The sequence below is a fragment of the Drosophila willistoni genome (assembly GCF_018902025.1).
Source record: "Drosophila willistoni isolate 14030-0811.24 chromosome 2R unlocalized genomic scaffold, UCI_dwil_1.1 Seg200, whole genome shotgun sequence".
NCBI classification, from domain to species: Eukaryota; Metazoa; Arthropoda; class Insecta; order Diptera; family Drosophilidae; genus Drosophila; species Drosophila willistoni.
Window position 1 is genome coordinate 5289112 of NW_025814051.1, and position 27843 is coordinate 5316954.

The following is a 27843-nucleotide window of genomic DNA, read 5'->3' on the forward strand; positions in this document are numbered from 1 at the left end:
TTCGGTAGAATTTCATTATCATGTCAGTAGCTACTAACCTTTCTCTTACTTTCGTATTTTTCTTATTTTTGTCTTCAATTGATCAAAGCATGAATGTTGCCTAAGCAATTTTCACGCCAACTTAAAGCCGCTTACAAGAAAATGGACAAATTTTTTCCAAAGAAAACTCAAACTCCAAATGGTGCAAAATGTGGCTACTAGGATACGAAATTTGTTTATGTAGTATTAGCTCTCACTTCTTCCTCAAGCATTTGCTTAAAATAAGAAAAGAAAAAATATTTTACAATTCACTTTGTTTTTGCCAACTATTTTGTTTTTTTACACAATGACAAAGCTATTAATATATCCCTTTAGAAAATTCTAGTTACTTATTTTCAAATAATGGTCCAAAAGGCGCTTTATAAAATCTCCTTTATTTATAATCTCCTTTTTAAATTAATAATATTTCACTACAGTTTAAGCAAGCTTCATGTGGATCACCCTTTAATACGGGAGAAAATCAAGCGGTTTAACCACTTTCAACGAATTAACCCCACTCATATATCGTTATTTAATGAGCACATCTCGTTTGCCCAATGATGGCTGAACTACCTCAACGCAAGCTCTCATTAACATGCATTTTGCCATGCATTATGATTATTTTCCTAGGTTTTTCCGAGAGAAAACTTTTTGCACAACTTCAGTTTCCGCTAAGTTTTTACAGTTGGAGATGGCGATGATGATGATTTTCTGCGCCGTCAAACTTGTTGGAATTGTTTGGGCGTGTTAAAGATTTTGCATTAATTATCATCATCATTTTAAAAAGACAAACTTTAATTAAGTCCTTATGCAATTGTGTGTGTGGGTGTGTGTTTGAGTCGGAAGTGAAATAGTTGTTCGTTTTCACAAAAAAAGAAAACTAATTAAAATTGTTTAAACAAATTTTGTCAAGACAATTTCACCTTAACCAAACTCAAAAAGAGAAAGGCAATTATTTGCTTATCCTGGGTCTCGAGCTTAATTTAGTAAAAGCTAAACAACAACCAAAAAAAAAATCAATAATAAAACGATAAAATAACTTAGTAAATAAACCAATCCGTGTACCACAGTAAACGAAAAATAAAGAAGCAACAAAAATTGTGCCATAAAATGGGCAACTTTTATTTTTGGCTAAAGAAACTAGTTTGTTTGTCTATTTGTTTTGGTTTAGTTTTTGGCATTTTATGTTTGTGGACTTGAATCTTATCGAACTTTCTCGTATTCCTCTGCTTATTTTATTGATAAAACTTTTTTCTGGCCTTCATTCTTGATGTTTTAATTGTTTGGCAATTGTGTTTCACCTTAAAGTTCTAAGCAGGAAAAGGGAATTGCTGGTGTTGTTTCTGTGGCTACTTTTATTGTTTGTTTACCGCCACCTTCACCACCCTCTCTTCGTTTCCTCCGCTCTTCTGACTTTAACAATAATTCGCATTGTCAACGCTTGGACAATTGAGCTCAAGTGTTGTTCACTGGCAAAAGGAGGGTAGAAATGTTTGGGACAATTCTTGTGCTCCTGCTGTTTCTTCTCAGTCAGCAGACATAAAACACATAAAAATAAATATTAAAAAGTTTTCTTTTCAACAACTTAATTGAAAATATATGTATAACTCACATAACATTTTGAAATTGTAAAAGCTGAAGACTGAATTTACATAAAGCTTCATTCATATTTTTCAAGTTTGTATTATTTGAAAGCTATTAATAAATACAATTTTTTAAATATGTTTCTAAATTCAACAGTTTTTTATGCTTTTTGTCGCCCTTGACATTTAATTTTCCATAAGTTTCTAACCATTTTGAGCCTCACTTTACTACTATGCTACTTTATTTAATAATCTTGACTTAATGATAAAACTAAGCTAAGTCTATAAGTCAAAAGTTTTGTCCACAAAATCATCTTTAGCAATTTTCAAGTCAACTTTAATAACATTTTTCGCACACACAAAGAAAATTGCTGTAAACTTTCTTTATTCCCTCGGTAAAGCTTCATTTTTGCTTACTTTTCTTCTATTCCTATTATTCTTATTATGATAGACCAAAATGCTTATTGTTCTGGACCAACCACAATATAAGTAAGCCAACTCGTACCATAAGGCGGAGAAAGGCAAGGCAAGCAGCAGGAAGAGAAAAGAAAGAATGAAAAGTGCAATTGTTCCAACATTTTATCTCTCGACTTGAGTTTAGCTTTTGGTTGACTTCTTAGCTGGTCTTGGCCCAGCTTTTGTCCTCAAGTGGACAATATTATTAGTTTTTTTTCCTGTCGGTTTTGTGACTTTTTTTTTAGGTTTTGGTGTGTGGCATAATTCACAAAAGTTTCTAATCAAAAAAAAGAAAAAAAAGGAAAGCAGCAACTAATTTAGTTTTGTGCAATCAAAAATTGAACTGCAAGTGGAAGAGAAAGAAGATGCTGGAAATGAAGTCCTCGAAACTTGATTAATTAACGAAACACCCGAACAAAGTTAGAAGAAGCTTAGACGCCAAAGGACAGCTAAAATAAATAAGAACCTTGTTGGAGGGTTCATCTTAATTTCAGAATTATGACTCTAAGGAATGAAATTCATTCATCAATTCGGATCTAAACCTTGTATAGTTTAATCCAGAACAATTCAAATAATTAAAATATAGCATACTTTCTGGGGCTTGTCAGGGAACAGATGGTCCTGATCAGATTGCAAGGTGTTCTGCTAGATTACAAACAGGCTAAATGAATTTGTGAAAGGCAGAAAATGAGGCAAACATTTACGTGTATATTTTATTGAACTGGCTTCACCCATATACTAAATATTCTTCACTGATTGCTACAAGAAAATGGAAAAGAAACTAAAAAAAAACCACCAAGCAAGAGAATAGAAACGAATGAAGGGATGAGGAAAGGCGGATAAAATAAAACCAGGTCAGTCCAGTGAGCAAATACACGCAATCAAATGCCAAGTCAAGACCTAAAGCCAACCTAAGATTCGGTTTGCCCTCTCTTTCGCTTTTCCCCTTCCTCAATTTCCCTTATCGCCACATTCGACTCTGCTCCATCAGCAGAAAAGTGCCCAGTTTTTCGTATAATGAAATAAGCCACACAAAACGGCAAGAACAACAACAACAACTGTTCGAAATGAAAGCTAAACAAACAGAATGAACTAAAACTGAACACGTCAGGTAAATAAATAGATGAAAGCAATGCTATAAGCCAAGTTAATACCGAACAACCAAATCTCCTTCTCTCAGCTTTCAAAACACAAAGCAGGCCCATTACAAACTGACTTTGTGAACACTTTAAAACATTTTACAACTTTGGTTGTGTTTGCTTTTTTATTCTATTTTTTTTTTGGATGTGTTTTTTTTTATGTGGTCCACCAAAAACTACTTGCAATTAATCAGCGGCACGTGCCACGCCCTTTATTTCAGGATAGTTACACAAGCACGCACCAGAAATTATGGCCAACAGCCACAATACAGCAACAAAATAGCAAAAGAGATAACAATGCCGAGCCACTTGCAACGTGTTGCCAGATTGTTCAAGTGCTTGGCGATTTTTTTGCGTTATTTTTATTTTTATTTTTTTTGCTTTTTATCTACCTTAACTATTTGTATTCCCTGGTATTCTAATATTTATGTGCCATATGTCACGTAAAACGAAAAGGCAACTGACTTAATTGATGCAATTGAAACTGCATAAACTAGTCATTTAGATCAAAAACTTTTTTGAAGTTTTTTGGAGCTAAAAAGTTGTCAGACTGATGTCACCAAAAGAATAACCAGTTTTCAAATGTAACTAGTGTATCTAAACTTCGGTATGACCAAGCTTATACCCCACAAGAACTTTTTTTTTTACTTTTTGCATTGCTTGGCCGTTTGTTAAATAGTCAGTTTCACAATTTGTTCATGTTTTTTCTTTTTGTGCAATTTGTTCAAACAAGAAAAAAGTGTCACTAAGTGACGTCGATGATGATGATGATGAAGATGGGGGTAGAGAGTGTGGAAAATGTCAGGCAACACTTGGTGACACTTTTGTGCAAAGTAATTAAGTGAAGAACGAACAAAAAATATTTACACAATATATTTATCTATACATATATATTGTTAAAAATACCATTTAAAAGCCACTTCTTGTGAAGTTCGCATTATGAAATTGAAAGTTTTTATTGTGTGACATAATTTGCACAAGGTTACAAGTTTTTCTTTTGTCAAATGGTGACAGATGCCAATCAATTCAATTTAAAAAAAACAGACAGACCATAAATCTGATGTTTTTCTTAGAAAAAATCATATCTATTTCTTTTGCAGTTATTAATGTATATTATTTAGTTCTAGGTGATTAACTATGTAATTCAAAAACTTTAAACATTTTTTTATTTAGTGTCAAGAATTTAATCTTATTAGTTGAAGACATGACTTTTGATTTGAAATCACAGTTCCCTTTTTTTGTATTGAAGTTTTTGTAAAGATAGTTATTGGACTTTACGCAAAAAAAAAACATATAAAGAGATGTTTATTAAAACATTTTTTAACTTGCATGATGAGTTTCATTTATGCTCTCTTACACGATTTAAAGAGCTAAAATGTTATCGTGTTAATCCCAGAAACGTGTACAACATGCAATAACCAGCATAACAAAGTCTCTATTTGTTTTGTAGCTGTTATAATCTTTAAACTTTGTGAACTTTTGAAAAATAACAGCAAATTTAAATATGTAAAATATTGAAAGGTTTTATTCCTGCTTCTCTTTTTTCGTTACGATGGTGCAACTCAGAGGCATGGCATAGAGCAGATAAGCTGCATCTTATGCAAATGTAATTAAAATGCAACAGTGAGAGAAAGAGCCAAAGCTGTTTTACAATATTTTATGTTATTTTGCACTCGGGTTTGCTGTCTTTTTTCGTTGTTTTTTGTTGTTTTGCTTAGGATCAAGCCAAAAGCTTAGTCTATCTCGTTTTCACTCCTACCAGCTTTTCCATTTTGTCGGTACACACTGGTGTGTGTGTGTGTGTGTGTGTGTGTGTGTGTGTGTGTATGCGAGGACATTTCGCGTTGCCCGGGCAATTTAGTTAAAGTAAATGAGCACTAGAAACATTAGAGCAATGTTTTTTTTCTCCCAGTTTTTCCTTTTTAATTAAAACTAATTAAAGTTAATTAAACACAGAAAAAATAAACATAAAAACCAGCAAAAAAAAGTAAAAATACACAGTATCTATTTTGACGTAAAAACATGTTATCCCCTTACACCTACCCACCCACCCCAACGCCACCCAACAACAAATGTCAATTGAATGGTCAAAGATTACGTTTAACAAAGCTATTTATATAACTGATGAAATTGGTCAGCCAAAAACGATTTGTTTTTTTCTTTTGCTTTTCCCGTAAGCTGATTACAAAGCATTTTTTCCCTTACGATTTTCGTTTTGTTTCTTTTCTTTGTTAACTTAGATTTCATTCCTTTGTCACTTATTTGTATTTGTCACCTTTTCTTGTATTTTTCTCTCTACGTTTTGGTTTATGTCAACTTCAGTTACACTTGTACACAACTCATTTTGTTTCCTTTTCTGAATAATTATGCTAAACAAGAAAGAAATTAAATGTGTCACATTCTAGAAAGATTTACAATAACACAATGCTATAAAGAAAATGAAATTAAAATATTGCGGAAGTCAACTGCAGCATTAAATATATACACGTTTTTAAGGTCTTTTAGCTAGAAAACTTTCCTACTTTAGTATCATGTAGCCTTATCACTATACTTTCTAAAGAAAGTCTAACAAATTACTAAATAGGTAAACATTTTAATGAGACATCATCATGTAACGCTCTTTGATTTGGATATGCCTTGAGCAGTATTTTAAATATGTCTATAATTACAACATTTCAAAGCCAGAACTTAATTGAAGGAGGTGAAAGTCAAATTAATCTGAATTCATCAAATCAACATGCCCAAGGCACCATTTATTTTCAAGCAAATAAATTGATATATACACCTAAATTACAACTTAAATTAAATAATCAAAGACTCGAATTAAACGCCTTCATTTGAATTTTCTCTTTTTATTTCGTTACAGGTAAATTAAATATTTTGTTGCTCTTTGCTGGAAAAAAAAACCCTGTATACAATCCTCCTGAAAAGTAATGTGGTCTGGGGTCAGGTTTGTTGACTTTTTAGAAATTTTCCAGCTTTTGGTTTAACTCTAAACAAAATAGTAGACAACCCAACACAAAAAATGGAAACTTTAATTACTTTGACGCTAAAGTTCAATGCAGTTAAGTCTAACTGGGTCTCTGTAAAAGAGTGCAGAAAAAAAAAGAAACTTTAAGCCGCTTACAAAAAAAAAAGTTGTAAAGAGGAAAACGTGAAACCAAAAAGGAAACAAATGTTAGAGAGGAGACCGAATCTCAGATGGCAAGTGATAACAAACAAGGGGAAAACAAAAAATTTTTAGTCAGGCACTTTATAGTTTTCTCTGCACTCGTATAACACACACGCACACACACACATACACTTACCCACAAGGTCCGAGGCCAAAACGGAAAATCATATCTAACATTTCATACAAATTCCCACAAACCACACCTCCGGCTCCTTCTCTCTTCTTCTGGTTTGTCCACTTCTACAATAATAGTTGCACTCTATTCACACAAATATTCAATTGATAAACCCGTTCCGTTTGAATGCTATTGCAATATTCATATTGCTATACAAACCATTTTCAATATTGCATATCCATTTAGAAATGAAAATTTTTGCCATTTTAATGCTGATGACCAATATTATTTTATAGACGGAAACTAAATGCATAAACTTGGCCAAAGGTAATAATAGCCATACTCATTGAAGTCAGCTAGAATTTATGATACGAGCTATACAAATTGAATATACAGACGCAAATTTAATCTCATTGATGGCATTGTTCTTAAACTCATGGCTATGGAACGTGAATTTCACTGCTTAAGTAATTTTGAGTATCCTTAAGCTAATATGTTTCCTCTGTTAAAGGATTAAAAGTCGATTTATATAGTTAAAATTCTAAATTTTAATGAAATTAATAATATAAACACGTTTATTTGGAAGACATAAGCTCATTACATTACATTTGCAGTTTTTATACTATTGGAATTAAATCATTTAACAGTCACCACACTATTTTATAGTTGGTTTTATATTACTACATATACTCTCTATAAGTATTGCATATACCCTCAACATAGTATTGTGACAATAACAGCGATGAATTTGCGGCAATAAATGGCAGGGAAAAAAAAACATTGTATGAGCCGCCAAACACCAGCTGGCGGTTGCGCCAAGAAGGACGAAACCACATGGCCCAAAGACTTTTATTAACCTGCGGCTACGATAGATACATGTTGCGGTTTCGCAAACTCCCTCTCGACCTCTCTCTCCCTCTATCTGTGCCTCTATCTATCTGGGCTTTTTATATATCTATCTTTCTCTATGTTATTTGAAGCACATTTCAATGGTTTTTATGGCCAGGCAGCAGTAGCGCCACTAACAACATCAATCAAATGGAAAATATTATTGACAAAACATGCGACTGACATGCTTGAAGTGATTTTGTCGCACAAAAAGAAAAAAAATACAAACAAATCAAAACAAAAAGTAAAGAAGGAAATCGCAAAACTTAACAAATAAAAGCAATGGGAAATTCTTTTTTTTTTTTTGTTTTGCTAAGGGCGTGCCGCCGCAAACTAGGCCTAGCCATTTTAATGATATCGTCTACGTAATAGTTTGATAAATTGCCACAAATTATTGATTGATGTCTTCGTCTTCTTCTTGTGGTCTGTGCTCTGTTTCCCGTTCTGCTTCTATCTCTCTCATCACGCGTGACGATGCTGCGAGCACGCGTGAGTGCATAAATCAATATAATTAATGTGATACTCCAAATTGCCCAAATGGCACAATAATTATAGAAATTTATTCACACACATCTCATCCTTCCGACTCTGTATTCAAGTCAAGGTCGAGTGAAGAAGCAAAAACCAGACCAAACATCAACAGTATACAACGCAAAAAAAAAAAAGAGATACCAAGAAAATGTGTAAAAGAGAAACAAGTAATTTTTATTAATAGCATTCTAATTTGTAAGCCAGTTTTTCTTCATTATCAAAGAAAACGGCAATAAGAAGGGGAAAAATCGTTTATTGCCTTAGGTCCAGTCAGAGAATTGTATTTAAGGAATACTAAAGGAATCGAGAATAGTAAAACTGCGAAAAGTAATTAACCATAAATCACTCAATTTAGACGAAAAGACATTCTATCAGATTATTTTCAATAGCTTATTTATTAAAGACCTAGTTCTTCATGCTTCTTAGCCTCTTTAACTCAATAGATAAGTCATGTCGGTGACCATTTTGTGATGTCAAAGATGATGCCCTTTCTAAGCCACGGTAACCATCTTTTGACAAAGTGCACCGTGGTAAGACACGCCCCTTCATTACCTTATTAACTTTCCTTTCTCTTCGTGTGAGGACTTTGTTAAATTTTCAACAATTTTGTGAGCGTTTGCCATTTTTCCCCTTGCAGGTTGAAGAGTTACGCTCTTGCTGTTCACCTGTCGAAATATAGCCATGTTAAGTTTTGTCCTTGTTTGTGGAAAGTTTTCGTTCCCCCGTTGGTTGCGTTGAAAGATACAATTTAATGGTTGAGTGCCATTCTGGGGGGAATTGAGAGGGCTAAAACTCATTTGGCCATTTGGTTCGCTTTGAATGCTAACTTAAATCTTCAATGCAAGACACGCAACAAACTTCTTGTTGCTTGTTGTTGGCAATTCCAGTTACCCGGTTACCTTTTTCTAATGGATAGTGTAAGCAATCAATGAACATATGCCTGGCTTCCTGGACATGTTTACCGTGCCATGAGATCGAGGATGTATAGGGTAGGTTAGATGCTATTAAAAGTTTTACGCCAAAAGAAAGTTTTCTGCACACATAATTTAAACTATGACATAGGGCAGCAGGTGTTACGCTCTTGGTATGACCAAGTTTTCAGTTAGCTAAAATGATATAGCACATTTTGACTATTGGCTTTGGCAAAGTTTCACAAAAGCCAAGTCTTAACTAAATTTAAGTCTAAACTCAAGAAATAAGGAAAATTGTCAATAGTCATTAATGCAGCTGCTGCAAGCCAGAAATAATGAGGCCTGGATGCAACAAAATTTTGCACATGTTCACCACAAAAACCGCAGACTGCAGTTTGCATTTTGGCAAAAGAGGAAAGAAAAAGAAAAAGAAGAGAGTGATTATCCAGAGGAAAACCAATGGCCATTGATTTTACTCCACTCGTGTTCATTTCCTTTTTGTTCTGTAAGGGAAAACGAAAAGCAACGAGAAATCAGAACACACGAAATTGTTGTTAAGCCAAGTGGGAGGAGGAAATGTGTTGGCCATTAATAGAGCCTTCATATAATGCTGGTCATAAAGACAAGCCAACTAACTGGCTAATGTCAAGACAACAACAGACAAAGACAGAGAGAGAAAGACCAACAGAACGTGGAAACGATAGCTTGATAAAGGAAACCACCATCTAAATTGTTGCAAAATATTTTATTGCATTTCTTAAACTGCTTGTCCCGGATGCAGGATCCTTTTGATGCTGGTTTGTGGGCAATGTCGTAAAAAATTGTTGAAATGCATTTTGTCACTTGGCTGGTTTGCTTGATTTTTTTTTTATGATTCTGCCGTGCAGATTGTGGGCGGAGGCTATGTCTCTATATGGCATGCATGTATCTCTGAATGGCAGCTGTTGTCCTTCGGAATTGTTAACCAACACAACACAAAATGTATGCCACATATGTACGATGAGGTGCAACAATGTTGTTGCGGTTCTTTTTGCTTTGTCATAGTTTCCTTTTACTTTGCTGGTATTTTTTCTTGTCTCTCTTGTTTGCGGTTGGCCTCATCCATTTACATTTAGATTCCAAAGAATTTCAAGTCACTGACATAGAAATTAAAGCAAACTTTCGAATGAAACGTAGAATTTTCTTGACCTTAATTAAAATCAATTTTTAAGTGAAGACAAGCACATAGAGCTTGCTAGACTCTGATTATTTTCTGCAAGATTTAATCACAAATTCATTTATATCATCCATATTTACCGCAATTGAATTGAAAACAAACTTTACCCTAAACCTTATCGAGACTCAAATTAAAGTTGGTTTTAAATCTACAGAATATTTTATAATTACTTTAATCGACGAGAAAACTCTTAACTAATGTCTCTTTACATCTCTGTAAACTAAAAAAGAAAAACTCTTTGAAAATTTTAGTCACGTTTTTCACTCAAAATTTATTATCAGAAAATTTGCCCTCAACAAATTAATTGAAAGTCAGGTAAATGATTAATGAGAAAATGAAATAGAACAAATTGATAAGAAAAAAAAAAACCAGAAAATCAACTTTAATATATAAATATATACGTATTTATTTATGAGTCGCGACCCGCCTATTATATATCATTAAAATTCATTCAAGTGCAAAACTTGGCGATAAACTTTTTGCCAAAAGCAAAAAAAAAAACACACACCAAACGAGAGAGCACGATGGGAAAAAGAAATGGTGGGAAAATATGGCTTCTTTGATTTTGACAGCGTGTGGCGCAGCGTGTATACATATATACAATATCTCTCAGCTTACTTATACATATACAAACATATATGTATATGTATATAAGATATAAATTTATGACACTTCAGTTCAACTTAGAAATTTGTGCAACAAAGCGTGGCAACTAAAGATGGCGACAAAAGCCAAAGAAATAAAGACGAAAGAAAAACTCAAAGACAAAATATGGATAACTATTTATTCTTCGTCTCAAATCATCGGCAAAACTTTAGCTGCAAATAAAGTGATAAAGCAATCTTTAAGCCAAAAAATTGCTCCAATGTCAATTTATATGGCCGGAGTGCTCGGTTTGCCATTGTCAAGGGTTCAAATTCGTTTAACAAATGTGTTTGGAGTGTCAAAAAAATGAAGAAAAAAGAAATGTATGTAGAATGTACGAAAGAAAATTGAGGACAAAGAAGAGGCAAGAGGCAAAGCTTAGAAGCTCAATAGCTCAATATTTGATTTGCTGCCAGATAAAAGCCATGAAAATTGCTGCTAGATAAATAGATAAAATAGAATAAAGAAAAAAGTACCAAAGGGTCACACAAAAAATTTTGAGTGTGACAAATTTTTGTGTACTCTAGTGTGCAAAGTCTTTGCAAACGTTTAAAAAACTGTTTACAGTAGGGTAAAGACTATTAAAATAAATCAGATAGTGCTCTAAATAAGAGTATGAGTATGATTTTCAGTTGCCATATTCTTCCTTGCCAACCAAATGACCACATTGTGCCATGTTATTTTAAATATTTTTTAGAAAACTAATATATGTACATCACTTTAGTTCCTTAGTATAGAATAGTCTCTCTAGTCAGTCATTGTGTAATATATTTATATTTTTCGAAATCAGTTATCGATCTCAGAATTTGAAATTTTAGCTTTGAGACATGTATGAATAAGGTCATTAAAACAGGCTATGTCATTATGTCAGTATATAATCATGTATATTTGTTCTAAATATTATTCATCAACGCATAATCTAGGCGCTACACACTGCGTATACATTATTTTCACTTTTCATACAAAGATACTGATATAACAATTTAAAATTAAACAAAATATCAAGGATGTAACAAATAGAATGAAATGACTTAAGCTTTGATTTTTTTCCCCCATATTTACAAAATATATAAATTTTTTCATTTTGCATATTTTGCCCCACGTTTAACCAAATATAATGTACATACATATATATAAATAAAAAATATTCGACCCTCCAATAACAGCATTTCAGTGAGTCTTTCATGTTTCGCTGTGGCATGTGGCAAAATATAAATATCCGCATCAAATATCATCCGTGTGAGGCATGAGGCAAGCAGAAATTTTCATAACTTAAATGTCAGCTTTCAATAAATATTGGGCAAAAAAATATATAATATATATATACATAACATACAAACATTGTAGGTATGTGGCAAGGGGAAAATATTGCATTTTGATGTAATAAAGTCAAGGAAAAAATTTTTTTATAATGAAAAATATGCGGAAAATTATGCAGCGAAGAAAAATGGCATTAAAATGGCGAAAAAATTTAAATCTACCCAGAGAAATACCTTCATATACACACATACATACAAAGAGATAAATAGATGTATGTAAATGCTGCTGGCTTTCTCACCGATGGGCGTGACCTTTAATTCATTATATAATATATGTATGTATATAAACACACAGGCAGGCGATTAATTAAAGAGCGCATGGCCATCAATTTACAATTTTTTTCCCCCATTTCGTAAAGATAACAGGGAAATGCATTAAAAGCTTAAGTCTTGTGCACCACCAGATTAATCTGATAAATAAAACTAAAGCAATTAGCTAATGGAATTCCTGATTTTAACTTTTTTTTTTTGTTAGTCAACAAACAAATAATTAAAATTCTCTTGAAAAAAGTGCGTAAAATGGATTCATGACAGCAATTTGTTCTGATTTTTAAATAAACTTTAATTGAATGCCTTCCCCGTACGCCATTTCAGTTGACAGATGATGGACGTAGTGCTAAAGGTTTGTTCTATGGTCTTGTTTTAACAACCTGTCGGTAAAAGCTTGAAAACAAATTTTTAATTAATAAATTATGTAGAAATTATGAACAAGTTTTATTTTACACAAGGTTTCTAGAAAACTTTCTTTAAAGTAAAGGATCTTTTCTATTGAAAACGTACTGAATACTGCAGTTTTCACTCCCGTTATTCTTCATTCATTACTTTTGCCTAATCTTAGAATAATTAATTCGATTAGTTGTAAAACCTGTACTCATATTATATGAATATTACTGACAATTTCATGATAATTTCAAAGATATTTTCGTCTAGTTAAATGTATGTAAATAAATAGAGCATAAATTTAATGCGAAACTTTACTTTCAGATAATTTGCATTTTCTCATACACAAATTTTAATTAAAATGTCGTCACATTTTGCAAGATTTTGTCAGAGACCAATGCAACTCATTTTAGAAACTATCTTTTTCTCTCGTTCCCCTTCTAAGAGTTGGCAATTAGCAATGTTTTGCCATAAATTTAAGGCAGACGCACACATAGAAAATGTCTCAAACGTTTGCTAATTTAAGTGTTTAGTGGTGAGAAGATGCAAATGGTACACAGATGCGGAACTCTGGTAGTTGTCAGGCTTCTGAACTAAATGTGCATAATTTTGCAACACACACATAAACATACACACACAGTCAGAGTGTCAGTGTGTTGTATATGGTAAATCCAAGTGAAAGTTCTTGCCAGAGATACACATAAGTAAATTGATAAACAGAACACTTGCATCCTGGACATGTGGCTAGAAAATTTGTTGTTGTTGTTGGTCACATCTTTAGCTTCGTCCAAGATTTTGCGATTTTGCACATATTTAATTAAAGCTAAACCTTGTTTATAGCCATTGTTGTTGTGCAATATTTGCTGCAATTATAAATGATATATGTAATTTACTTTCCACACAACAAAAGCCACTGATGATATGTTCCATTGTTAGCTTCCTTTTCTATACTGCTCTCTCTCTCTCTCTCTTTCTCTCTCTGTCTCTCTCTGTCTCTCTTTTTCTCTGTTTGAGCTATTTGCATTTTCCTCTTGTCTTGCCTGCCAATGTGAAAATTATATTGTTGTTCTTAGTCATTTTCCTTTCGTTTATTTGCTGGCAATTGCCTATGAAATTTTCCAAGAACACAATGCTTCACATTTTGTATGTTAGCTCAGTTGGAGTGGAAATAGAAATGAAATTCCGACTAGGAGATAGAATACTAGGACTCATGTCATTGTGATATTCATTTGTTGTTAAGGTAAGTCAAAATCAATTAATTAGAATGAGGGTTGCATTACCGAGCAACGTATTAAATTGTTCACTCCTTTTGAAATTAAATCGTTTTTGTTTTGTTATCAATATCGTTCAAAATAAATCAGCAGCCTGTAATTAAATTTTAGTTTGCGGTGAAAATTAAGCTGGCATAAAGAATTGACTTGTGGAATTTTGTATCAGTTTCAACTTAATTATCACAAAGATTATTGTTACCAAATAAAAAAATTCCTTTATTTTTTCAAAAATCAGCTTTATCAAAGAATATTTAGATAGATATTTAATATCTAAGCCCTATCGAAAACTTGTTTTTAAGACTGTTATTTGAGCAAGTATTTATGCAATCTCTATGCTCTCAAACTGTAAACTTTTCCACAACGACTGCTTACTTGAGTACGGTTCCGAAAAGGCACAAAGTAAACACGTCCAGTTAAAAAAGAAAACATTAAATAATTACTATCGCATTATAAGGACCTTTTGTTTTCTTTGACAAAGTGTCGCTAATTTTATAACCATTAGTTAGTCTAGACTCTAGACCTAAAAGTTTTCGACTAATTGTCAGTGAGAAAACTTAAGACTCTCTCAACTATAACAAATAGATGTTGAGGTTCACAGACAGACAGACACTCAGAGACAGTCCCACCTTTACTTTACATTATTCTCTAAATCTTTTTTTTTTTGTTACATTGAAATCTTTTTAACAACATAAAAATCTAGCATTTGGGGCAATTGAATATCTATAAATATGAAACTAAATTACATCATCTCCACAAAATGGATTGGAAAAATGGAAATTGAAGATATATACATTCCCTGCAAAGGCTTATTTAATATGCAGAAGGCAGCATCAAAAACAACATCATTTTCCACACACACACATACACACACACAGTGTTAAAAGAAAAGCCAAAAGAGAAAATGTAAAAAGAATTGAGGAAAGGGAAATGTCAATAAGAAAGGCGTCAAATTGTTGAGTCGACGTCGTCAAACTTTTTTGTCTCTGAAATTTCATTCATTTGTCTAGAGTACGTGATAATTGCGAGACTTTTGGGTGAAACTTTTAAACTGGCATTTAACTGAAACTCTTCTTTCTCCCTTCTTTCTCTTCCTCTCTCTTTTAAAATAGTCACCAAATTCATACGCATTGGCATTGCCGATAAAAACGATAATCCGCCCTATTTCGACAAATCGCTGTATGAAGCCGAAGTGGATGAGAATGAGGATATTCAGCATACAGTGCTCACTGTAACGGCTAAGGATCACGATGAGTGTAAGTAGTACTTTTCCTTAGAGAAGGAGATATTTGCATATGAGTGTATATGTATATCTATGTGTATGTGGGTAATACAAATATTTGATACACAATTACAGCCTCACGTATACGCTATGAAATTACCAGCGGCAACATTGGCGGCGCTTTTGCGGTTAAAAATATGACTGGGGCCATTTATGTGGCCGGAGCATTGGATTATGAGACACGACGCAGGGTAAGTTAAGGAATATCTACCAAACCAACAACCAAGGGAGCTGTCTATCTTGGCTCTTATTTTGTATACCAGTAATCGACAAACATTCTTTTTCCAAGCAGTTGTTTTTGTTGTTGCTGTGGCTGTTTAGGGGTCGGGGAGACTATATTTATGACATAAGCGTTGCGGGTTTAGTCAACTGTGAGATTTGTTTATGTCATTCGGAAAACAAAATAAATGGAAATGAAAATGGAAAGTAAGAGAAAATGAAGAACAAAATATATACAGGAGTTTCCAAGTTAAAGCTGAAACATATTTTTATGTAACTATAAATTAAAGACAACCCAAAGAACCTACAGTCAATTGGGAAATAGTTGCAATACTTATCAAAAATTTAATTCGAATGAAGTAAAATTTTTCCATTTTGTCAATTATAAACTTTCCCTTGCCAATTAGTTGGCCAATTATTTCTTTAAAGATTTTAAAACTGTCAGGCTGGGACAATGCAAAAGTCTTTCAATTGATCCCCATTCTTTGAAAACTTTCATATTCAATTAGTTGGTTAACTTGACTTCAGTACAATCCCTTTAGTTTTCAGCTAGAATCCTATGCCCTTTGTTGCCCCAGTTAACTATAAAATTCATTAAGAAACACAACTTGATTTTCATTTGCAACTCGCGTTTGGCCAACCGCAAGGCTAGTTAAATATTGAAGAAAACTTCCTCAGCAAGTTACGTTTTAGTACATGTTCAACAATTGCGGTCAAAAAATACATACACACGTATGCAGTGAGAAAGAAAGAGAGAGCAAATAAAGTCAAATAAAGCAACACGAACAACTAGGACGAAACATTAATTGAATTTCAATTTGAAACAATTGGCCAAAAAATTGTATGACTTGTTCAAGTCTTTGGCAAATATTTGACAAATTCTTGAAATTCAACCAAAAATGAAAACAAAATAAATATGCAAAATTAAAATATTAATTATTTATGATAATTTATTTTCCAATACATAATAAATAATCAATCAATGCTTACGTGTGTGCAGTACGAATTGCGTTTGGCTGCTTCCGATAATCTGAAGGAGAACTACACTACGGTTATAATTCATGTGAAAGATGTTAATGACAATCCGCCCGTATTCGAGAGGCCAACATATCGTACACAGATTACGGAAGAAGATGATCGAAATCTACCCAAACGAGTGTTGCAGGTCAATAACACGAAAATAAAGCTACAAATTAGATCAAATTTTTATAGCAAATGATTAAAGATCACTTAGCTTGGTTTAGCTTAGCAATTTATTCGATTTTCTTTTTTATTTATTTCGTAGAGCTTTTTTTCTTGTTGCTTATCAATTGCATGAGTTTCATTTCATTTGTTGATGTGTTGCGTTTTCGCTTATGTGAAGAGTTTATAAAATAAATCAATTTCTTTGCTGCAAAATAACATTTAAGGCAAATATTTATAATTACGAAAAAACAAAAATATGGTGAAAATTATTTCACACAAAATAAATATTTTTCTCACATTTTAATAGATTTTTTACAATTTGTCACTCAATAAAAATACATTAATAGACATTGCATATTTTCTTTCCCATTTTTTTGTTCATATATTTTTTTTTTAGCGCAATTTTAAACCATAAATATTTCAACCCATTTGCATGTTGTTTATATTACTGGAAAACAATTTGACTTAAATTGCAAAAACATTATGGAAAAACATTTTTTAACGAAAAATAATGACAAGAAATGTTTTTACAGTTTCCCTTTTTTTTACTATATATAAATTTAAACCACAAAACACAAATGTGTTTATAAAGGCAAAGGAAAATCATTTTACAAATTTATTGGTGAAAAAAAGCTAGCAAAATACATTTTTATCACCGAGCTTGTTATACTCTTGATGCCATATAATCTTTTAAAATATTTTTTAACTGGTTTGAAAGTGATTAAAGAATAGGAAAATTGTTTTTTTATTTATAGGAAGGGAAATACTTTTTCCTGTTTATTCTGTGTATCTTGTGGTGGTCTGCCCAAAACTTTTTTAATGCTCTAAGTCTTATCGTTCTGCTTTCTTTGGAACGTTTTAAGAAGTCTCGTGCCTTTTGTTAAATGGCTTTATTGACTGATTGAGAACAGGATATTCATTCAAAGGACGTTCAGTTTGTAGTCACTGGAAACCTTAATTTTGACTCCAAGTTTCCACTAAATAATTGAAATCTTCGCCAAGAACTTCTTATTGAAAATTACATTTGGCATAGAATGTAACAATTTACTTTACGAGTGTAACAATACAACAGCCATAATACCCTACTGAAAGGTTAGGCATATTATTGATTAACCATCAATTAAAATGCCAAACAGATTGAAAAAAATGCGATGGAGAGTAAAAGAAAAAAAGGAGATTATGATAATTTCAAAATATGTCGATTAAGTCGTGTGCTCAAAACTGCATTTTGTATGCATAATTGAATAAGTAGATTAAATTATTGCATTTTAATGAATAAACAAGAAGAGATGGTACGGAAAAATGCAAATGTAAATTGACCAAATGACTGATTGACTAATTGACTAAGAGAAATATTTTGACAAGATTAAAATTGTGCCAGCATTCTGATGGACAAATCAAGGAAAATCATTTGTATTATTTACAACAAAAACAAATTATTCAATTTTTCATAATTTTTTCTTTAATTTATTATTCCAATCAATGGACTTTTTGTGTTTCTTTTTTCTGTCTTCCCAAAAGCACCATATATTTTTATTTATTACCTTTTTCTGTTGTATTTTTTGTATAATTTAATTATGATTGTTTATGCCTATTTTTATATATGTATAGTACGAACTGAAATTGGTTGCCTCGGATAGTTTAAATGAAAATCAAACAACAATCGTGATTAATGTACGCGATGTCAACGATCTGCCTCCGAAATTCCCGCAGACATCATATGAGCGTTCACTTGATGAGGAAATGCGTACACCCTTTACCATAATGCAGGTCGTTAATTAATACCAATTGATACTTACTCTTTCGTAATACTCGTATCCAATATGAATATGAAATACAATTAAAACGAAAAACTGAAAAAAAACAAACAAACCATCACTTTTCATATAACAATTAAAATAATTCTCATTGTATTCATATCTCATTTGAACTTTACATTGTAAACTGAGTAATAACAATAAGTAAACAATAATCCCTTTGGTGTGCGCTATTGTGTGTGTGTGTGTGTGTGTGTGTATAACGGGGTTTGTGTATGTGTGTAAGAATTGTTTTAAAGCCAAAATGAATAATTATAGAGTAAATTGCCAAAAGGGAATTACCAATGGGTAATTGGTGATTGGGTCAAATTGTAATAATAATTGGTAAACAGTCTTTTGGGAAATTCGTCAAAATGCAAACTTAAATTGCCATAGAAACAGATTGTGTATAACAGATTTGTATAACAGTTTCATATTTGTATACATCACAAACGATTTAAAAGTCATTTAACAGTTTTCTATAACAAGAAAACAATTATTCAAATATTTTGACGAATTTACCTAGAAAAAAGTTAACAATCTTTTTAACATTTATTTAATTTAAATTAATTTGAGTTCTTAGATTTATACAGCATGTTTCATTAACATTGTATAGTCCTTTTATTTTTAATCACTTTTAATTGCTCTTTTTCGATTTGTTGCTAATTAAATCGAATGATGGTATTAAATATTTAATGTTTAATGGTCCAAGTTTGATTTTGTATTGTGGTTTTTTGTTTCCGAGCTGCCTGCTAACTAATTTAATTTTCAGCTTAAAACTAAACTAAATTGGTATTAAAAGCACTAACAAAAAAAACTTTCAAAAAATCCTAAACTGAGAACTTGCACATATGCTTACAAAATTGCATGCTTTTTAATTCGTTTTATTTTGTGTTGATTTATCAAATATTTTTGCCACAATAAGTCCCTAAGCCGAAAAATAGAATGGAAATCAGAGATGAATAACTATGGCAATGCCGAAGATTTCATACCCTTACAATCTTCTTAGAGTTGACTATTATATCAATAAAACAAATATAAATTTTATTAATGCTCAGTTCATAGTAATAAATGTACTTTTCGATTCTAAGTCTGATTTAAAAGATACAAATTCTTGCACTGTCAAAGATTTTAAGTGTTTTTTTAAATTTAACTACCCCAACTTAAATTTCTTTTTGTAAGAGCATAAAAAAACCAAAAGAAAACAAACCTCAATCAACTTTCGCCATGAACCAAAATATTGGTGAAATATTTGAAAACTAAATACCGGGCAAAAGATTTATTTTTGGTCAACAAAAAAAAAAATATTGATAAATAAATCACATAAAAGTTTTTCGTTTGCATGCGAGTAAAAGTAGTAAAGAAGAGCTATATAAAAATATTTAAATTTTCCATCAAATTATTAAAATTGATTTTTCGTAACAGGTAACCGCCACCGATGGCGATAAGGATCGTCCGCAGAATATTGTCTACTTCCTTACTGGCCAAGGCATTGATCCTGATAATCCAGCTAATAGTAAATTCGATATTAATCGCACGACTGGTGAAATTTTCGTTTTAAAGGTAAGTGAATGGAAAAAACTGAAAACTCATACAATTTAAGCATTAACAAATTGCCGCAAACCACAAGAGAGCGAGGTAGAAACAAAAAAAAAAAAAAACAACAACTGAATGCAAAAATATTTAATGCATAAATAAATAAAATTGCTCCGCATTCAGGCCACAACTGTGAATTGCGGAATGTGTTCGCTGATTAAGCCCCATCAATGCACAACGCACTTAAGCCCGTACCCGTACTTCAATAGTCGGCTCTCCGACCGGCAAACAACAAAATAGTCGTTCTACAATACAAATACGTGTGCTTAATATTAACTACAAATCACGGCGGGGCTGCTGAGGGGTATATGGGCATATAATTGGCAAAAACTATTGTATAGAGTATTTCTGTCTTTATTGCATTGAAATTCAATTTCAATTCGTTCCCCATTTAATTGCATTTAAAGAAGCTAAAATTGCAAATTTCTTTGCAAATTCCATTCAAATAGAATGCAAGCACTTAATACAGGGTGACTATTAGTGGCAAATAGTAGCTAATTTTCTAAATATGTTGCATTAAGTTTTAATGAGAGAAATTGTGGTATTATCTTGAAAATGTCAAAGGAGAGAAACACATTATTAATATAAATATTCAACATTCTCTTTAACCCAATATTGTCGGCAATCCAAACCAAAATGAATTCCCAAAGCATTAAAAAGCTTGAAAATTTCAACTATTCATTTATTAGTTAAAAATTTACCATTGAAAAAAAAAAACTGTTTGCTTTAATAATTCTCTGTTTTGGTCACAAGGATTCACTCACATGGGGGATAACAAAGAAAAGCTTGGAAATACAGAAACCACAATCCATGTGACCCACAACAACTCACACAACTAATTCCCTTAAATTGAATATGTCATAACAATGGCTGGCAAATTTGTCATGCAAATTAAAGCGATGACGATGCAAGAGAAATGCTTTCTCTATTTTTTGCCCCTAGTGAATTTTTTCGCCTTTGATAAACGGTAGCTAAAGGGTGTACAACGGGTATATGTATACTTAAGAAGAAATCTAATACAAATCCAAAAAAAAAAATTTCAAGCAACCATTTTTTCCTGGTACTATCGATACGTATATATTATTTCCATTGCAAAATTATTAGAAAAGCTTTCAATATTCCAAATATAATATCGCTAGGGAAACATAAGAGATATGCAAGAATATCTAGAATTAAGTATCTCTGGAAATCTCAAAGTACTGAGTCATCATCTTTCTTAACTTAAATTAAGACTTACTTCCACGGTGAAACTTAGTCGTATCCTTCTAAGAGAAAAGTTCCGATTATTGTTGTCGCTTATTTTTTACGACAAATCCAATGTCAGCGCCATGAAAAGCTGCTGCTGCTGCTGCGGTTGTCATATGAGGGAGTTATGGTTAGGTATGGGAGGATAAGGGCTCGAGTATGAGGGTTTAAGCGTTACGACATGAGCCAAGAGATACAAAGTGCTGATTAAAATCGTTCTCCCTTTTTTTGCGCTTTTTATTATTCGTGAGTTTAGATGCCATGATGAGGGGGAAGTGTGGGATGGTCGGGTACTTGGGCTGTGAAAAACACCTGCACATCACTCAGGCTTTTGCCAGAATGAATGCATATCAAAGTCAAAATCAACGTAGAAGGGGCAACCGACAAGATTCTTTCTTTACATATATTTTTTTTGTTGTTGTTGTGAAAGGATAATTTTCACAGGGTTTCACTTGATGTGGGTGAGGATGGAGATTGGAATAGGTATTGGGGTTAGGGCTTAGGGTGAGTGTCCCCTGATGATGTTAATCGGTTTTGCGGTTATGACAGCTTAAAATTACATACAATAACCAAAACCCTGAGCATAAGCCATATTAAATCGTTCCCCCTTTTTACTAACCTTGTCTTTTTTTTTTGTATTTTTTTTGTAGCCTCTGGATCGCGATCAACCGAATGGACGTCCCCAGTGGCGTTTCACCGTCTTTGCCCAGGATGAGGGTGGCGAGGGTCTCGTTGGCTATGCGGATGTCCAGGTCAATTTGAAGGACATTAATGACAATGCCCCCATTTTCCCGCAAGGCGTTTACTTTGGCAATGTCACCGAAAATGGCACCGCCGGTATGGTGGTAATGACCATGACAGCTGTGGACTACGATGATCCCAATGAGGGTTCGAATGCTCGGCTTGTCTATTCGATTGAGAAGAATGTGATTGAAGAGGAGACTGGCTCACCAATATTCGAAATTGAACCAGATACGGGAGTAATTAAGACCGCTGTATGCTGCTTGGACCGTGAAAGGACTCCGGACTATTCGATTCAAGTGGTGGCAATGGACGGTGGAGGGTTAAAAGGGACGGGGACGGCCTCTATTAGAGTCAAGGATATCAACGATATGCCGCCGCAGTTCACGAAAGATGAATGGTTCACCGAAGTGGATGAAACCGATGGCACTGCTCTACCCGAAATGCCTATATTAACGGTAACAGTGCATGATGAGGATGAGACCAATAAGTTCCAATATAAGGTGATCGATAACAGTGGCTATGGCGCCGATAAATTTACCATGGTGAGGAATAATGATGGCACAGGTTCCCTGAAGATCGTTCAACCCCTGGACTATGAGGATCAATTGCAAAGCAATGGCTTCCGTTTCCGCATCCAAGTGAACGATAAGGGAGAGGACAATGATAACGATAAGTACCATGTGGCCTACTCATGGGTGGTGGTCAAGCTACGCGACATCAACGATAATAAGCCCCACTTTGAACGAGCCAATGTGGAAGTCTCAGTATTTGAGGACACCAAAGTGGGCACTGAGTTGGAGAAATTCAAGGCCACCGATCCAGATCAGGGTGGCAAGAGTAAAGTCTCCTATTCGATTGATCGTTCATCGGATCGCCAGCGACAATTTGCCATCAATCAGAATGGTTCAGTCACTATACAACGTTCTCTGGATCGTGAGGTAGTCCCTCGTCATCAAGTGAAGATTTTGGCCATTGACGATGGAAGTCCACCAAAAACAGCCACCGCTACTTTGACTGTCATTGTGCAGGATATCAATGATAATGCACCCAAATTCCTTAAGGACTATAGACCTGTTCTACCCGAACATGTGCCACCTCGTAAAGTTGTTGAAATTCTGGCCACCGATGATGATGATCGTTCCAAGAGCAATGGACCACCCTTCCAATTCCGTTTGGATCCCAGTGCCGATGATATCATACGAGCTTCCTTCAAAGTCGAACAAGATCAAAGTAAGTAATCATATTTCTCGATACATTTTATATTATTTGGATCACACAAGTTTTGAAAAATAGCTGAACAAACTTTGAGGGACACAATTTGACTTTATGTTTATTGCAAAATGCAGCAATGCAACTTTTAAAGCTGATAGAACAGAAACTCCTGTTTGTCTGCACTTTTTGTCATTTCGTTTTTATTATTCTTGTAATTATCAACTTGCCAATTGCTGGACTTTGGGAATCGGTTTGACCTCCCAATGGAATGCAAAAACTTTTTTGTGCTCAAAAAACATTTGGGTCAAAAACTTTCCACCATAACAATTTTCAGTTTGTAGTTTTCCTATTGGATATATCCTTAGACAACTATTGGCTTGGACATTCCATTGTCACAATATGTGCCAGCATGCTAACAAAAGCATAAAAATGCAATTACCCCTGCCAGGGGAGAACGAAATCCAAAAAAAAAAAATGAAACTGGGGAAAAAACAACAGGAAAATCGAGACACAGCAACAAACTGAACCCCAAAAATGAATAGGCAACTATGGAAGGGTAATGGCTGGCATGGTAAGGTAGTCGATTCAGCTTTTTGGTCATAAAACGGAAACAGTAAACCGCACAACCCACATGAAAATTTAAATAATATAAGCAAACTGAGTTCTTGCCATATGCATACATCTACATGCATACTTATACACATACATATATATGTATGGGTATATCCACCTGCCTGATGAGACAAAGTAGCGGCAGCATTTTCTCTTTCGAAAGGGATACGAAAATGCAATTGTTTACATTCCAAATTTCTCTAGGAAAGACTTTGACATACGTCACTTTAATTATCTACTAGGAAACGTAGTCATTCCCATTAATAAAATACTTTTATGAAGAGATTTGAAAAGTTAGTTGAAAAGTTGTTTTTTTTTTACAAAAACATAAGCTTCAAAGTATCATAAGATAAACCTATAGCAACAGTTATGAAAAACGTAGCTTCTTGAGAAGTATTCAAAGCGCTGCATATCTTGAAAATAGTTAATGATAGTCTTCCTCTTCGTTGAGTGTTAGTTTATGATACTTCCACCTTTTACGTTAAACACGTGTAAAGGATATTCGCGTAGCTTCTTTTCAATTACTGACCTAGTTAGCTTCATTTATATAGTTGTCCTTAAGCCACAATTTCAATAAAAATCACTTGATGCCCCTATAATTTTCCAAGGTCCGCCTGCCTGGCTCCCCTCTTGCGAAACGACCATGCTACTGCGTTTGGTTTGTGTCGGTATCCTCCGGAAAAAAAGGAAAATGGCAAATGCACAAGTTTTCAATTAAATTACCTCCAACGTCTGCCACAAAAGCCAAAAACTACATACATTTGTGTCTGTTAGTGAGAAAAGAGTAAAGGAATAAAGCGACTCGACACACACACATTCACACGCACATGATGCCTCAAAAAAAAAAAAAAAGAAAATAGGAAAAACTAAAAGAAAACCCCCATGTGGATTGTCCAACAACAAGTTGGCATTGAAGTTGGAGTCCCAGTCACAATTTGCGTGGGTGGCAATCCAATTTCGATGCTACACCACCAACTAGTCCGCCCTCTGGTCTCCGGTCTCTGTCTGTGGCTTGACTCTCTGCCAGTATTTGCATACAATTTGCCTAAAAACACACCATGGAGTGTCTTTAAAAATACATTTGTATTATGTGTGTGTGTATGCGTGTGTGTGTGTGTCTGCCCTTCACTCTCTTCTTAACCCATCATACATACCCCTTAACTGGCTAGAGGATTAAGCCTTCTTCTTTCTGTCTCTATGTATGTAAGGACTTCGTGCTATACGTTGTCTGCATGTTTTAGCCAAGACTTAACACTTGTTGGCTCAAAGGCGTAATTACAACAAATGGCCAACATTGCAAAAGTTGCATCTGCAATCAGGCAGAAAATGTTTGTCTGCCGAGTATGCCAGTATGCCAGCATGCCTGGTGTGTTTTAGGGCTAATAAAAGAGCTTAGATTACCTACTAGAGCGTTTTTCCTTTACAGGTAACTAGGAAATGCTTTTAAGAGCTACTAGAAAAACTACTGGCCACATTATGGGGATTTGTAAAATTGGTCTTTTGGCTTTTGATAATTGGGTAACAAGTTGAAAGCTGATTAAGTTACTACAGAACCAGAATTAAGGACAGGTCTTTTCAATTAACTCTAACTGGCTGAAAAATTTCCACCTATTTTAATTAATCCTTTCTCATGTAATTCCCTAAACTTCTCCATTCTTTCTTTTAATTTAACAGAGGGTGCGAACGGCGATGGCATGGCCGTCATTTCATCTCTGCGTTCCTTTGATCGGGAGCAACAAAAGGAGTATATGATTCCAATTGTTATCAAGGATCATGGCTCACCAGCCATGACAGGCACCAGCACTCTGACTGTGATCATTGGTGATGTGAATGATAATAAAATGCAGCCCGGTTCCAAGGAAATATTTGTCTACAATTATCAAGGACAGTCGCCAGATACAACCATTGGTCGGGTCTATGTCTATGATTTGGATGATTGGGATTTGCCTGATAAGAAATTCTATTGGGAAGCCCTTGAACATCCTCGTTTCCGTTTGGATGAAGACTCTGGCATGGTTACCATGCGAGCAGGCACTCGTGAGGGTCGCTATCATTTGAGATTCAAGGTCTATGACCGTAAGCACACTCAGACCGATGTTCCGGCTAATGTTACCGTGACAGTACGAGAAATTCCCCATGAGGCGGTAATCAATTCGGGATCGGTGCGTCTCTCAGGTATCTCAGATGAGGATTTCATACGCGTATGGAATTACCGCACTCAAAGTATGAGTCGCTCGAAAATGGATCGTTTCCGTGACAAATTGGCCGATCTCTTAAATACGGAACGTGAAAATGTTGATATATTCAGCGTCCAATTGAAACGCCGTCATCCCCCACTCACAGATGTTAGGTTTTCCGCTCATGGTTCACCTTATTATAAGCCCGTGCGTCTAAATGGCATTGTGCTAATGCATCGTGAGGAGATTGAGAAGGATGTGGGCATCAATATCACAATGGTTGGCATTGATGAATGTCTCTATGAAAACCAAATGTGTGAGGGCAGCTGCACCAATGCCTTGGAAATTAGCAGCTTACCCTATATGGTTAATGCCAATAAGACGGCTTTGGTTGGTGTCCGAGTGGACACATTGGCGGATTGTACTTGTGGTGCCAGAAACTTCACCAAGCCCGAGTCATGTCGCTCTTCGCCTTGTCACAATGGTGGTCGTTGTATGGACACTCGTTTTGGACCGCATTGCTCTTGCCCGGTGGGTTATACCGGACCCAGATGTCAACAGACAACACGCAGCTTCCGCGGCAATGGATGGGCTTGGTATCCTCCGCTTGAAATGTGCGATGAATCTCATTTAAGTCTGGAGTTCATTACACGTAAACCTGATGGTCTGATTATCTACAATGGACCCATTGTTCCACCTGAACGCGATGAGATGTTGATATCGGACTTTATTGCTCTGGAATTGGAACGTGGTTATCCTAGATTATTGATTGATTTTGGCTCTGGGACTTTGGAGTTGCGCGTAAAAACCAAGAAGACTTTGGATGACGGCGAATGGCATCGCATCGATTTGTTTTGGGATACTGAGACGATACGAATGGTGGTTGACTTCTGCAAATCAGCTGAGATTAGTGAAATGGAAGATGGCACTCCGCCAGAATTCGATGATATGTCCTGCCAGGCTAGGGGACAAATTCCACCCTTCAATGAGTACTTGAATGTGAATGCTCCGCTTCAAGTTGGTGGTCTGTATCGTGAGCAGTTTGATCAGAGTCTGTACTTCTGGCACTACATGCCAACGGCAAAGGGTTTCGATGGTTGTATTAGGAACTTGGTCCACAATTCCAAATTGTACGATCTGGCCCATCCTGGACTATCGCGAAACAGTGTGGCCGGCTGCCCTCAAACCGAAGAAGTTTGCGCTCAAACAGAGACCACTGCCCGCTGTTGGGAGCATGGAAATTGCGTGGGCTCCTTGTCCGAGGCCCGTTGCCATTGCCGCCCAGGTTGGACTGGACCCGCTTGCAACATACCCACCATTCCAACCACCTTCAAGGCCCAGAGTTATGTGAAATATGCCTTGAGTTTCGAACCCGATCGTTTTAGTACACAAGTGCAGTTACGTTTCCGCACCCGTGAGGAATACGGTGAATTGTTCCGTGTCAGTGATCAGCATAATCGAGAATATGGAATATTGGAAATTAAGGATGGTTATTTGCATTTCCGCTACAATTTAAATTCATTGCGCACTGAGGAGAAGGACCTTTGGCTGAATGCTATCACTGTTAACGATGGCCAATGGCATGTTGTTAGGGTGAATCGTTATGGTTCTGCAGCCACTCTGGAATTGGATGGCGGTGAGGGACGACGTTACAACGAAACATTTGAGTTTGTGGGTCATCAATGGCTGTTGGTCGACAAGCAGGAAGGAGTCTATGCTGGCGGCAAGGCAGAGTATACAGGAGTGCGCACTTTTGAGGTCTATGCGGATTATCAGAAGAGTTGTCTTGATGACATACGGTAAGTAAATATCTCCAAGCATTTTCATCATCACAACCTTCATTTCGATGTCAAA

At 34.7% G+C, this 27843-nt stretch overlaps 1 protein-coding gene across 9 annotated transcripts in view; it reads left to right on the forward strand.

Moving 5' to 3' along the window:
* LOC6643591 (neural-cadherin) overlaps positions 1–27843 on the forward strand; it is a 99928-nt gene that overhangs the window by 63231 nt on the left and 8854 nt on the right. For 4 of the 9 annotated variants that reach the window (XM_023176374.2, XM_023176376.2, XM_023176373.2 and 1 more), the window contains exons 11-16: positions 15034–15177; positions 15279–15394; positions 16423–16587; positions 19829–19966; positions 21895–23218; positions 25487–27788. In XM_023176374.2, the coding sequence (XP_023032142.1) occupies positions 15034–15177; positions 15279–15394; positions 16423–16587; positions 19829–19966; positions 21895–23218; positions 25487–27788 (4189 nt within the window). Of the gene's footprint in view, positions 1–15033; positions 15178–15278; positions 15395–16422; positions 16588–18218; positions 18378–19828; positions 19967–21894; positions 23219–25486; positions 27789–27843 lie in introns of all 9 variants that reach the window. The other 5 variants (XM_047011078.1, XM_047011080.1, XM_047011077.1 and 2 more) reach the window with 2 other exon arrangements.